Source organism: Haliaeetus leucocephalus, unplaced genomic scaffold, assembly GCF_000737465.1.
Source record: "Haliaeetus leucocephalus isolate CR32 unplaced genomic scaffold, Haliaeetus_leucocephalus-4.0 Scaffold140, whole genome shotgun sequence".
Classification (NCBI taxonomy): Eukaryota; Metazoa; Chordata; class Aves; order Accipitriformes; family Accipitridae; genus Haliaeetus; species Haliaeetus leucocephalus.
Window position 1 is genome coordinate 12,255,447 of NW_010972576.1, and position 13,675 is coordinate 12,269,121.

Below are 13,675 nucleotides of genomic sequence, written 5' to 3' on the forward strand. Positions count from 1 at the left end.
ACTTAAGTAAACATTTAGACATAGCTATCGCAGTTGCTAGCAGAAGGCTTTGTTGTGATTTTGCAGTATTGCATTAAGTATATTAACACAATCAACCAGTTTGAAGGCTAATTGTCACTTTTTCTAGTTTGTCTTCCAAAAACATAACCATGTTATCCATGAAAGTGAACTGATACTGCTTGGATCAATACTTTTGGAAACTAGGGAGAATGATATGCGACTTGTGCAAGAGCATGACAGAAGCACGTTTTTCCCTGCAGCTCCCAAATCCCCCGGTAGCTGGCACAGAGGAGGCAAGCATGCTACAGTTCTCAAGTACATAACAACTGAGCTAAAAGACAGAGTGTGAGTGTCTTGTACCAGGGGAGTGACAGAACAAGCTGCCAGGCTGTATGCTTTGGGGGGTTTAACCTGGCACATCTGAGAACAAAGCCTGTCACATCCCTGTTGATGAGGAACAGGTTTCTCCTCAAAACGAATCATGTACTGAAAGTATTTTATGCTTATGTGCAACTGTGGGCAGATGGATGGGGCCAGGGGGTTATATCAGAGATACGGAGCCACTTCTAGTCCCATGGCACTGGGCTCTCTGTCCACAGGGGAAGCACACTGGGTAGGCCTGGACAAATATCTGTCTACTCTAGCTTCCAAGATACCTACTCTAGCTTGCCAGTGAATTTGCTAGTACCGTGCCTGCTGGCATTTGTGCATGGGGGAGGCTGGCGAGGAAATGTTCTTCACCTCATATCTTTATCTCTTGACTCCGAATATTCCGTAATTTCCTAAGCAAGGATCACACCTTCCTCTGTTTATCTGGGTCTGGTTTTCCATGTCATTGGCTAAATTGGTTGCGACACACTGTTTGCCTTGGTCTACAGCTTCAACACCCTATTTGGATTTTATATTTCCAAGGCCCAGTGATTTCACAGTTGAAGCTCTGCACAGGTCTCCTAACTCATGCCAGCTCACAGGGAGAGAAAAACCACAGTCTGGATCCAGATCTGGGTTTTCACTTAATGGGGAATACAGTTGTCTGTGGCCCACTCGGGCAACTCTTTGAAACATAAGGCAAATGGAATTTAATGGAATTATACCCCGTTATCTTAAGTATTTCATGGATAGCAGTGAAACAGATACTGGCGTTAGCTGCTCTGTCAAAATGACTGTTTCCGAAAATACTGTTTGCTCAGGGATTTTGTTCCCATGTACGTTATACTGTAACTGGAAAATTTTACTTATATATAAATGCATATGTGTGTATGTATGTATATATCAGGTATTTCCTAAAAGAAAGCATTGATATTTCTTTGCCTGTATCTAGAACAGAGATAAAATAAATATAGTGATTTTGTTAAACAATATCTCCAAACTTAGTTTTCACTGTCTTTTTCTATGTGATTGACTGATTGTGTGTTAGCACAGCTGTTTGTTAGCTCTTTGTAACTGCAAAAGCGTGAACAAAAAGCTTTACGACATTATATATTCTCCAAAAATCAGAGACATTTTTCTTCTTACTGATTCTGAAAATGAAGTGTAAGTTTCCTACTTTAGGCAAAATACTTTGAAATACAAGAAACTTTCCTATCAGACTACTGCAACATCTATGGTTAAGGTAATCTAAAAAGACCCCAGAGATCTTTAAATAATAAAAAGCACATTGATCTTCCCTCCCCCCCAGAGAAAGCAAACCAAATACCTGGCGTTTTCTTCTGGCACATTCTGTACAAAGCCACCAGCGAGAAGACAGAGAGGGTAATGACTATCAAGGTAATGACAACTGGCAAGATAACGCCTGCAAAAGAGGGAGAACATAATTTTGCCTGCTGCCCCTTGCTTGCATTGTACAGGCACTCACATGCACAAAGGCAAGAGGCACCTCCAGCTCCGCTTCACCAAACATCACCTGCTGCTCCTGTTATTCCTCCCGCACCCACTGAGCCTCAGGCTCGCAGCCTTTGTGGAGGGAAGATTTAGGCACTCTCCTTCCCCCATCCTTAGTCCTTCCCTGACACTCGTGCTGCACTGTGGAGCTGGTTTCACCTATTTTTCTGTAAGAGAGTGAGGTTTTAGCACCTGCCCTATTGGGACCACCATAATCTTGATCAAGATATTCATCATTCATCCCCAGTGTTGATGGCGCCCAAAGGTTTTGCGAAACAGTCGTGTTTCAGGAATACATTTTTGATAGATGCAATTATTTTTTCCTCTTTTTTTGAAAACAAGACTCATCTGAAATTCAGCAACTGAAGCGATTATTTCTCTTTTAACGTTGTACACCCAGAAAGACACCAAGGAGTTACATAATTCAGTAACATTCCCCACAGCACTTACAACCAGGGATAGAAAACGCAAGATCTCCTTTTTAAATGAGGACATTTCTTTCCTTTTATTATTTGCCACCATCTGCCATTTCCTGACAGGTGTTTCCCAGCCAAGAAGCAAAAAGGAAAGAATTATGTAACGAAGAGAAGCTTTCCTGGGAAATATATAAGCCCAGCTTCTCCCCATTTATCTTTTTTCTGGCAGCCATTGGCCACATTCAAATTTAGCAGGCACTCTCTCGCCTGCTGGCCTAAGCCCTGTGTCACGGAAGGCTGCGGCTCCATTCCCACAGCCTTCCAAGGCATCAGCTGTCATGCCTGCCCGATATTTAGAAATAGCGTCTTTGATGGTTCTTGATGCAATTAATATTTAATATTCATATAGATGTGTGTATGCATCTATAGAACTAGAGGGCGAACCCGGAGAGAAATTTACAGTGGAAAAACATCAAACATATTTTGCTAATCCAGTACTTTGGGTAGGAAATAGCAGATCTGCAGTAATGCTCTTGCCCTAGAGATGCATATTAAAATAAAAGATTAAGTTACATGCATCATGCAAATATCAAGTGCTTGAAGAGTCTGCAGAAGACTCCCTCCTAGTCCTCCTCTCCCATGACAATATGAACAATATATGCATATAATAAATTCATAACAATATATTCATATTATCTGTACTCATAACGGTATATGAACAACATTTTCGTATGTTTCCTTGTGTCTTCTCTCACAGGGGATGACTCTGTTCACATTTTTTTTTTCAGTTTTATCATTTTGAATCAGTCCTTGGGAATAATTTTGCTGCTCTGCAGTGAGAGTGGTGTCAACTTGTTAAGCTCTGTTTCTCTTTGAGAGGAGTTTTATAACAGGCAGTTAAGTTGGGTTTGTAATAGGGTCTACGTCTGGCAAGGCTAGAAATAAAACCACCAGTTTCATTTCTCTGCTACTTCAATCACTCATCAAAAGCCAAACTGATTGACTGAAAACTCAAAAGCTGGACAATAAAGTAGGAACACTCACTAGAATAGTGGATATCACTCCCGGCCGCATTCTTGTTTCCAGAAATGCTTCCAGTACTGCCAAAAGCTAGATTTGCAAAAGAAATATTGCCTTTCAGGTTAATGTGTAATTGCCAGAACTCCCCAAACAAATCCCTCCAAAAAATTACCCTTCCAAAACAACTTTTGTGTCCCCAGATCTGGAGCCATTTGGTGCTCCACAGCTATAGTTCTTCTCAATAATACCTGGATAACTTGGCAAAAGGGGTGGAAAAGTTTACCTAGTGTGGCCTAGAAGGAACACACACTTTGCATGGGTGCAGTCTTCCCTAGGATCATCTGCTTGTCCACTTACAGGTTATGAGCTACAAACTTTTTCACTTTTGGGAGGCTAAGGTACTGTTCAACATTAGAAAAGAACCCTTGACAAGCAAATAAAAAAGTAAGAGTGTGAAAATTAGACCTGCCTCCAAAAGAAGAAAGACCAAAATATTTTACTGCTAATTAAAAAAAAGTGCTACTAGTAGATGAAGAATTCCAAAGACATGCAATATTAGTAGCTAGCGATCTTATTGAGAGTTGAGTGTTATAAAGGCACGTGCCACATTTTGGGACAGCAATAACTGTTGGGAGTGTTTTTTAGGGCAGGTTTTAAAGGAATGCACTTCTACCTTCAGGTGCTAACCTGAATTTGAGTCAGGTATCAACAACCCAAAATATTTATTACCTTGTTGCATAGAGTCTGTGGAAAAACAACCACTGAACTTCCAGGGAGAAAAAAGAAAAAGCAAACCTCGGTGCTTCCCTAGTTCCATTATACAGCACACAGGATTGTATTCCATATGGACAGAGGCTTAAGTAGACGTGTGCTTACTGCCACTGAAGAAGCTGACCAGCTGGACAAATGTAATGCAAGGCCGAGCATTTCTATTGCTCATTTAAATAGCAGAAACACCTCTCAAACAAAGGCATCTGGGGAAGGTGGTCTCTTAAGCAGGGGTCCTAGTAGAGAGCATGGCTGCATATGTCAGTTGTAAGAATATAGTAGCAGCCACTGAGGTTTTGTTGCAGGCTCTGATCCATTGCTCAGGTACACCCTGCACCTGTAGGGATGCACGATTCCTCTTTGAAAGAACAGAAGAGGGCTCAAAATGATGGGTGGAAGCTATGAAATTAACTGAGTCATTAAAACCAATTTCCCAGGGCCATTTTGAGGGCTAGAATACAATTTTGTTCTGCTAAGTCTCTGAATGACATGTCCCTATTTTTACAGAAGCTTTTGTATAGGCAGTACTTGTAATTCTAGCCTGCTGAATTAGAGTAAAAAACAAGGTTTGTTTGTCCCAACTGTGTAGGACTCCCTCTTCCTTGCTGCGCTGATTTTAAACTCAGGCCCAATATTGAGAAATGTTTTGGTGAGTGTTTTTTCTCCACTATTCTGCTTTTGCCCATATTCCCTTTCTCACAACATACCAGTCTGTTCAGATATATGAGTACGTTGTATCTTGATGCAAGAGTAGCCAAGCAGAGAACAGCCAGGGGCCAGTTTCTCTATAGGTTTGCTGAATATGCCAGTATACTGGATTTTCCAGGTAACTAGGAACTGGTCCTACTTCAAAATTTATGTGAATTGACCTGTAGTTCTGGGAAAGAGAGCGAGCTGTGTTTTCATTTTTGTTCTGCTGTTGTGTAGCTGTGTGAATTTTGGGCAGATTGTCAGCTTCTCTGTTTCCTTTCTCCGTGCCCCCCTCCTGCCCCGCCTCATTTGTCTGGCCAGAGACTGAAACATCCTGGGGAAAAATGATCACTTACTATGTGCTTGTGTGGTGCCTGAACAATACAGCCACAGCAGAGACATTCTGATGCTATAGTGTAGAAAACAATCCTTGTCTGAGACCCTTATCTCTGAAAAATCACTATGTTTCTTTAAAGCAGAAGCTCTCTCTCCTGTGGTGCCAGTCTGCTGAGGGGTGATAATGTAAGGATGGAAACTGTGAGCCATCAAGTGACTGAAATAATTCTTATGGATTTGTAATTCCATGTGATTGCTTTAGATTTCCCAGGGAAATACTACGACCCTTTTCGCTACCTTACCCAATATACTACATGATATACAGGGCAAGCAGGCAATTATCACAGCAATGAGTTATCCTGGATACTGACTGAAAATGTCAACAGAAACAAATTACACTGAAAAACATGAACGTGTATCCCTGCATTTGTGCAACATCTCCTCAGGAGAAAAACTGAGGATTCAAATCCATTGGTTACTTTCCCAGTTCTTTCTTAAATGACCAGGATGTGTGTAATGAAGGAAAGAAAAATCCGTAGGTTAGCATTTTAATTACTTGAGACCATCAATAAGAAATACAATAGCTAAAAAGAAGCACCACTGAATGAATAAAATGGATTAAGGAATTAAAACCTTTAACTCAGTTACCCCACTTCATTCATTAAAGTTTCTCACAAGCCAGCCCATCCTGTCTACTTTCTCTGGATCTAGAAAGTGGATCTGGAAGACATTTTCCACCTATGGAATGATCTGGGATCAGAATAACAATTAATTGGAGTAATACATCCATCATGGTAACAGGAGGGACAAGCTTTTGCTGGCAGCAGCAGCAAGAATTGCAGGGACCAGTACAGAAGAGACTGTTTCCTGATAAGCCCAGAGAAAGGAAAATAGCACAATACAGGTTCACTAGCACAGGAAACTCTTGCCTTACTCTGGGACCTGCTGCTCCTAACCATGGGACGAGTAATGACAGCCACTGACAAGAACAAGCTCCTTGGTATAATACTCTATTTATATCAGTTTCCCATTGCCTCATGCAATACGCCAGGCCTGATTTTTTTTGTGCTCCCACCCTGTTTTCTTTTCAGTATATGCTAGTCCAACATGGCATTCAGCTGAAATCACAGCAAAGTTACTGCTACAAGTTGAGCATCACTCCTCTGCTTCTCTGTACTACGCTTCAGGTTCATTCTTCTCCCAGAGCTTCCTTGTTCCCTGAACGTCTCCTTTTCTGAGGCTGCCCACCTCCCACCCCACACCAACCCTTTTCATCAGCATGCACAGAGAAAACCCTCTATTGCTCTTACTTGTCAATTCTGTGGGGGAGCTCACATGAAGGCCTGCAATAAACCAGAAAGAACACATTTGTTAGTATCTGTTTTAGATGTCCAGAGTCTTCACATCACACAAACTGGCAGACTCTAGCAACGTGCTCAGTAACCCCACAAGAAATGCTGCCCCAGAACTGACACACTGATGCTGTTCCCAAGCCCAGAAAGTCTGAGCTGTGAAAGTCTGCAGACATCCCTTATAGATGTGAGCAGAATTCAAAGCTTAGCCTATGCTAGGTTGTTATTCCACTCAAGAGAAGAAAATCCTGAATTAATTGATACATTCCTAAAAAATTCTTCCTGCCAAAACCAAGTAAGTGCCTGGGACTGAATAGCTGGCATTTAACTGACAAATAAGTGTTTTAATAAAAGAAACTCAAATGCCTAATTGAGACGTGTCTTCAAGTGTCACAAAACCCTTTAAAAATGAATCTTCATTAATTATCTTGGTGCTTTTGGCCAGCAGACTGCTGAGCAGCAGGAGTAAGAGGCATTGGTAATGAGGAAGAAATGGACCTTGCAGAGCATTGTGCATGTTGCTTACTGGCCCACTGCTGTCAGCTTCCCCCGGCCACTTCACAAGTTTTTGGTGCAGAACACTTTTTTTGTCAGCTTTTTGTTAGTATGCTGCTGCTTTTGCACGTCTAGACTGTAGCAGGCTTGGAAATTAAGGCGGCTGTGAATACTTCACATTTGGACGCTAGCCACAGACAACCATCGCTCCCACACCGATTTTTATTATGTTGCATTAAATCTCTCCTGCGATCACTCTAAAGTCAAAGGGAGCCAGGCACCTAACTCATCCGTGTCTCTGAGAATACCCACCTGCGTGAACTGGCAGCAAAACATTTATCGGTTTGTACAAGACAGACTGTCTCCTGCCAGGGACGAGTGACTGGCACTCTGCCCACCTAGTGAGGCCTCTCACACTGGATTACTGGAGCTACCATGGAAAAAAATCCCTCAGTCACTCTATCCTCAGCAGCCACTCATTATTTTGAGGTATAAATCATAGCATTTGGTCACCTTCCTGTAGGCTAGAGGGCACTATAAAAGCCCCCTCATTGGGTCTTTTCAGGGTTCACTGTTGCCACAGCATTTGTGGGGAATGTAGTGCATCTGACCCTGTCCTGAGAACTCTCTGGGAGGATGTGACCCACCAGCACGTCCTCCGTGTCCCAGCTGTGCCAGACTGGGAGACCACAGAGGGAGCGGCGTGAAGGCAGCTGTAACTCTAGGCGGGCATTCAGCCTCTCCCCTGAGTGCCCAGGGTTGCAGTGCCCCTCCTCCAACCGGGGTCCCCAGGGAGTACAAATCCACTCTTACGCCCTCGCTGCACTTTCTGTGCTGTGGACCGATGCTTTGCACAAAGACAGCCCCTACCACTGGAGCTCTAACACGAGTGAAGCACGATATTCTACTGCTGTGAATGTACTCTTTGAAAACCAGAATGGCTGTTTTTCCTCCTCTCTACACCCAATTAAAAACATGGATTACTTGAGCCACTGGGGTGCAAATCACCACTTTTGCTAATGATATGTGTGACAGAGCTTTAACTGCATTTTAATCACAAACATGCACAAAAAGCACGTTCAGGTTGAAAAGCCAAGTACTTAAAAGTCAGCAGTAAGAGCTCTTCTTGAACATACTAAATATATCAGTAATGCTAAGTACTTTGAAGGTACACAGTTACCTCGCCCTGGCTTCCCAGGATCCAGAGGAGACGTTTTTCCTAAGCTTTTTATCATCTCATCAATCCATCTACAAAAAGCAATGTCACCTTGCTAAGAGGGGATCTCTGTGATGATTCATTAGGCAATGTTTATAGCATGTTTGGGCAACATTAACAAGAAGAGCCAAGGAAAAGCTTTGGGGAAATTAATAACTGGCCTGTCAAAGGAGGTTTGGAATGACACACAGTACAGAAAGCAGCAGGACGCATACCTGGCATTAAGGAAACATCCAAATATGATATGATTGCGTGTTACCCAAATACTGCCTTTCCTTCAGCCTATAAGGAGTGGGATCCCATGATAAAAATACCATGTGATCACACACCAAGGGTTGTAAAGCCCTGTGTGTGCATATTCTTGGAGAAAGGCAGAAGACATTGTCAAGTCTTACAAATAGGTCACTTCTCCATGAAATTCAAACCTTGTCTCCCAAGCCTGAGGAGAGTTGAGCTTTCCTAAGAACCCCTGTCAAGGTTATAACATATTATACATTTTCCCTTAACTTCACTCTTGCAAACCAAGTGAACCATCTTGGCTCAAATTAGAGTGAACAAATAAATAGAAAAAGCATGTCAAGCCAGAGACTGATATCCCCAAAGACTTAAGGTTTGTGAAAGCTGTATGCAGGTGACATTAGGCTCTGTGAACAGGAAGGGTTGGGCAACCTGCGGTTCAGTACCCGCAGGCACAATCAAAACCCATGCTGCTGTACTGGCCAGACCTTGCCACATCAATAAACCCAGACAGCAGAAATCATCCCAGGTAGGAAACATGACAGCAGCCCTCCACCTTTCCTTCAAGAGCCACAGGAGCTTCCTGAGCCTCTGTTATTTTTTTAAAAACTGCACACATGTAAACACAATAAAACTACAAGCATCTTTCCCAAAGATAGCTCACCCAGATTGTGCTAGAGCATGAAAAATTAAATAGGAAAAATCTCATGCCCTTCTCTGTCTCCCCCTGTATCCAGTCTGCAAGCAAGGTGCCAGCTCACCCTCTGTGCAGAGATTGCTCAGCCCTGCCACACAAACAAAGCTGTGCTTATCGGAGCAGTTCAGCAGGTGCTTTCAGTTTGCATTTTCTAAATAACCATCCAGTACCCTTTTTGGTGGCAGGGTCTCAGGATGCCGGTCTACAGAAAGAGAAGGACAGAAGGAAAGGCAGCATTTCACTTGGTAACATAGTTGCCGTAGTTGTTCTGGCTGCCTGTTCAGAGCTTACTACGTCCTTTGGGGCTGTGGGTTAGCGGGCAGATGCTCTGCATAAATAATCTGGGAAGATTTCCAAATTCATCATGAAAAGTGAGGTGTGCAACACTGGCTGTGCTGAGTCCTTGTTGTGCAGTAAGGAGGACAAGGATAAAAAAATTGGCACATGACAGTGGTTTGATTTGAAAATACCTGCCCGAGTCAGTTCAGTGCTGGTTGGAAGCTTGACAGATGGAGGAAGAGACCAGTAACTAACCTCTCCCCACTCTGTTCTCCAACAACCACTACCTAAACAGCCTGGATACCCTGCAGTTTGCTGCTTCTGATTTTGGAGGCAAGCCACACGAAACTGTGTTCACTGGCAAAACAAACGAATAAATTTGGCTGATTACTCAGAGGGATACCACAATATAAATCAAAGCAAAATTAAGAACTTTAAAAAAACCTCCTTGCCCTGACCATGCTATAGATCTGTAACTGTTAACTGAGGCTTTCCTATATTTTCCATCTGCCAGGCACTTCAAATTTTGTGTCTGTCTCTTTGTGAAGAAGCTGAAGATACAGTGGGTAATTTTTGCCTAATATCACTATCCAGAGTTCCTACACAGTTTGCGTACAGAAAAAGTCAAACCCTCCTTGTCTTACTCATAAGAATTTTTCTTAGGGAGATGCCTCCTGTGAATCAAGTGAGTAGGATTTATAATTGGAGGAGTGCAATAAAGATATCAATAGATGCAGCAGGTTGATTCATCTGACAGTTTATTATAATAGATCATTTGATCTTACCACCCTGCTGGGTGAACTTAAGCTCATACTGCTTTATGGATTTTTTGTTGTTTAGGTCACAGAATAAAAAGCTACAATACTTAAAGTTTCTCAGATGTATTTAGACTCTGACTGGTCCACTAAATCTCCAATTTTTCATTAATTAAACAAAAGGACAAAATTAAATATTAGCAAGCAATCCTCTGTGGAGGTGGAGAATGAGTAGGAGGTATATTATACATGACTGCCAAAGTTAAAGAAGTGTATGTGTCAACGGCACACATGCAGGTTGCTCTTTTTGCTAAAAACAGTCCCTATTGCCTTCTCTAGCCTGGGTGAGCACTACACAGCCCCTCCTCCATGGCTGGTGGTTTCAATCTTCTTTAATACAGCAATACTGTTCTCTGATGTTTCTCCAAGTTCTTTCCTAGGCTCCCCCACTCATTTCAGTCGCTCTCCAGCTCTCTGTGGCACTCCTCCCACACCCTGATCTTTTGATATGGCTGATGGGAAATTTCTCTTCAAAACGTGCTTTTTTCTTTTTCTGCAGCAAGAAAGGAAATTTTCACCAAAATGGCATTTTTTTAAAAATGGAAAATGGTCTCAAAACTAAATATATTCTTTTGCACTGAGGTTAGCCAGCTGAATTATTTTGGCTGAGCATACCAAACAGAAATGTTCTGTTTTGGATCAATTTCACATTAATTTGTCTTCCCCTGAGCTCCCATGCAGAAGCTGTGGCTTGGGTGCTTTCAGCTTGCAAGCTCTGCTATCCCTGTGGGCTGCAGCACCAGCCCCATTGCACATACCAGCCTCTGCTCTGGTGAACAAAAGGTATCCAGCCCCTAATAAGCCCCTGAATGTGAAATTTCAAAGAGCTGAGAAGAAATAATCTAATGGCAGTGAGAAAGTCAGCATTTCTTCTAGTCTCAGCACAGAATGAAATGAGTGGCTTCACACTTGCATTGCTTTGAAAGTTATTAGGGTGCAGCATATGGCTTCCCTTGGCCCTGAGCAATTGCACATAGAAGAAGAAATCTGTTTAGAGGGAACCACAACATTTTTTCTTGAAGTCTTTAACATATACAGAGAATAAGGGAGCAAGGGTGGCCTAAAGGTGCGCCCATTTGGGATAAGCTACCTCACTCATCAGGGTAAGTAATGGGATTTCTTGCATATTTAAGCTGCAAGAAAGAAGCGAGGAGCTGGTGCTGTGAGCAGACAGGAAAGGTGTAAGCATGGAAATCCTATGCGGGAGGAAGTGATTTTGAAATGGCAGGTTTATGGGAACTCAGAGTACTGGCTATGCCAAGCACCTAGACTGACTCCCCCTGGATAGATGGGCCCTTTCTTTCACAGCCAGGCAATTATAGTCCTGGCATCTTGGGTAGTCCCCAAGCTTAAGATGATTTATTGGTTTTACAGCATAGTGAGCTGAGTAAGATGATGCCTTTCGCAAACAGACCCAAGGAAGGTTGTAAAACTTTCTGGGCAAATTTTAAATGTAAAATGTAATTGTACAGACAATGTTACAGGTAATTCAATACATGTGATCCATAGCCAGATATATATTACAATTTCATTTTAACCTGGAGAATTTACCTGTGCGAGAGAACTGCTAATTAAAAACATTGTAATTTACTGCTTTGTTGCAGTGTACCAATGGTAAGGTTTCCATACCATGCATGTGTCTGCCAAAAGACACAAAACCTAACAGGATAATCAAGTAACTACAGCTCACAATATATGCCTTATTGAAATAATTGCAAAGATCCTCTCTAAATCAGTGGCCTGGGATTAACAGTTAAAAAATCCCAACTTCCTTAAAATGCTTATTATTATAATATCTTTTTGCATGTTTCTAAGCATTTCAGTGTGTACTGAGCATATGATAATACTCCACTTTTATATCCGATCCTATCCTCTATGAGGAAAAACCACAGTACACGTGCATGCTTATTTCCCACAAACACAATCCAGAGGTTCTAAAAAGAGTCTTGTACCCTTTGGGGGATATTAAAGATTAATAATAATTGGGATATGCAAACAAAGTCAGTGTCCTTATTGGATTTATACACATGTAGCTGAAAGTAAGTACTGAGTGAAGTGAAGGCTCAAGAGACCTTAAAAAAACCTGAATAAATGGTTCTTCAAAATCTAGGAAAGTTAAGCCAGCTAGAAGCATAATAAGTGATTGCTCATGTGACCTGGCATCTATATTCACCACAGTGTGGCTTAGTGGATAAATACAACAAAACACACCCAGAAAAACAATAAAACTAGACTGGAGTTTGGAAGCATTAATATCTTTTTGACCTTGCATGTGACCATGTTGTACTTTGAACAATGTAATTTAATTGGTAATATGCATTAACTTGCCCTCCATATTTATTAACAATTGTAAAAATTATAGCTGTTTTCTCCTTTGTCTCCTTTGCTTTGCAGCCAGAGAATTTATCTTGATGACCTCCTCTGGCAGTCAATGCTACACAATGACCACATACAGCATATATAAAGATTGCTATTATCTTTTGTAATTTATATCCTCCTGTAATGACATTGAGTATCTCAGCTGAGTGTTTTGAAGTTCACCCATCACTCATCATAACTTCATAGCTAGATGACATGGGCACAGCGTACCCTGCATGAATAAGGAGGTGGCTCTCATTCCAGGACAATGCACAACAAATGAAGAGATTCGAAGTTATTTGCATCTTTTTAACTGTTTGTATAGGAAAACAGAGTGTATGTTTTCAAGACCTACCTGAGGTTCCAGGAGCAGAAGTGGTTTTTTGTAGAGAGATTGTAGATGAAAAAGACTGTCTCGTAGTAGATGAAGCATCCAAACTCTCATTGCGTGTCAACTGTGTTACACTTGCTTGTGTAGCTGGAAAGGAGACAAATGTTCAGGTAAGATACACCTGTATAAACACTGTCTGAGATCCTGGATCATCCCTCAGACAAATGCTCCCACCATTATAGAAGAGACTTAAGGTCAGAAAGCACTACAGCTTCTTGTAACTTCTTGTCAAGCGATGAACCATCCCTATGGAAGTTGTTACTACTGGCAAAGTTGAGGCATCTTTAAAGCACATCCTAGCACCAGAAACAGCCTCACATCTGTGCCAGAAGACAGCCTAGAGCTCTGACTTGGGAGCCCAGAATAACTAGACAGTCTTGTGCCAAGAGTAACATGAGCAGAAGAGAGAGGCCCACTTACTGCCCTCTATCTTTAACCTTCATTTTAAAAACAATTTAAAAAACAAACAAAAAAAGCAAGCTTCAGCCACAACTGCCACATAATGTGGTATTGTAAAAAGTTTTAGGGATAGTAATTAAGCGCAGAGTTAATTATTTCATTCTGTGCTCTTAAGGCCTAGGAAATAATATATCCCTGAAAACTAATGTATGAAAAATTAAAGCGTCTTATTTCTGCTCTCACACAGTCAATAGAGGATCAAGGCCACCTGTGTCACAAGATTTGCAGCCTAAGGTAAGTCCAAGACAATGCTGCAGGGCACCGC

The 13,675-nt window shown here is 41.8% G+C and overlaps 1 protein-coding gene across 1 annotated transcript in view; it reads right to left on the bottom strand.

Annotated features, from left to right (window-relative positions):
- EMCN (endomucin) overlaps nucleotides 1–13,675 on the bottom strand; it is a 53,806-nt gene that overhangs the window by 12,896 nt on the left and 27,235 nt on the right. The window contains exons 5-8 of the mRNA XM_010586197.1: nucleotides 12,916–13,038; nucleotides 6,422–6,454; nucleotides 3,342–3,407; nucleotides 1,697–1,792 (exon numbers count right to left, since the gene is read on the bottom strand). Coding sequence (XP_010584499.1) covers nucleotides 1,697–1,792; nucleotides 3,342–3,407; nucleotides 6,422–6,454; nucleotides 12,916–13,038 — 318 coding nt within the window. The remainder of the gene's footprint in view (nucleotides 1–1,696; nucleotides 1,793–3,341; nucleotides 3,408–6,421; nucleotides 6,455–12,915; nucleotides 13,039–13,675) is intronic.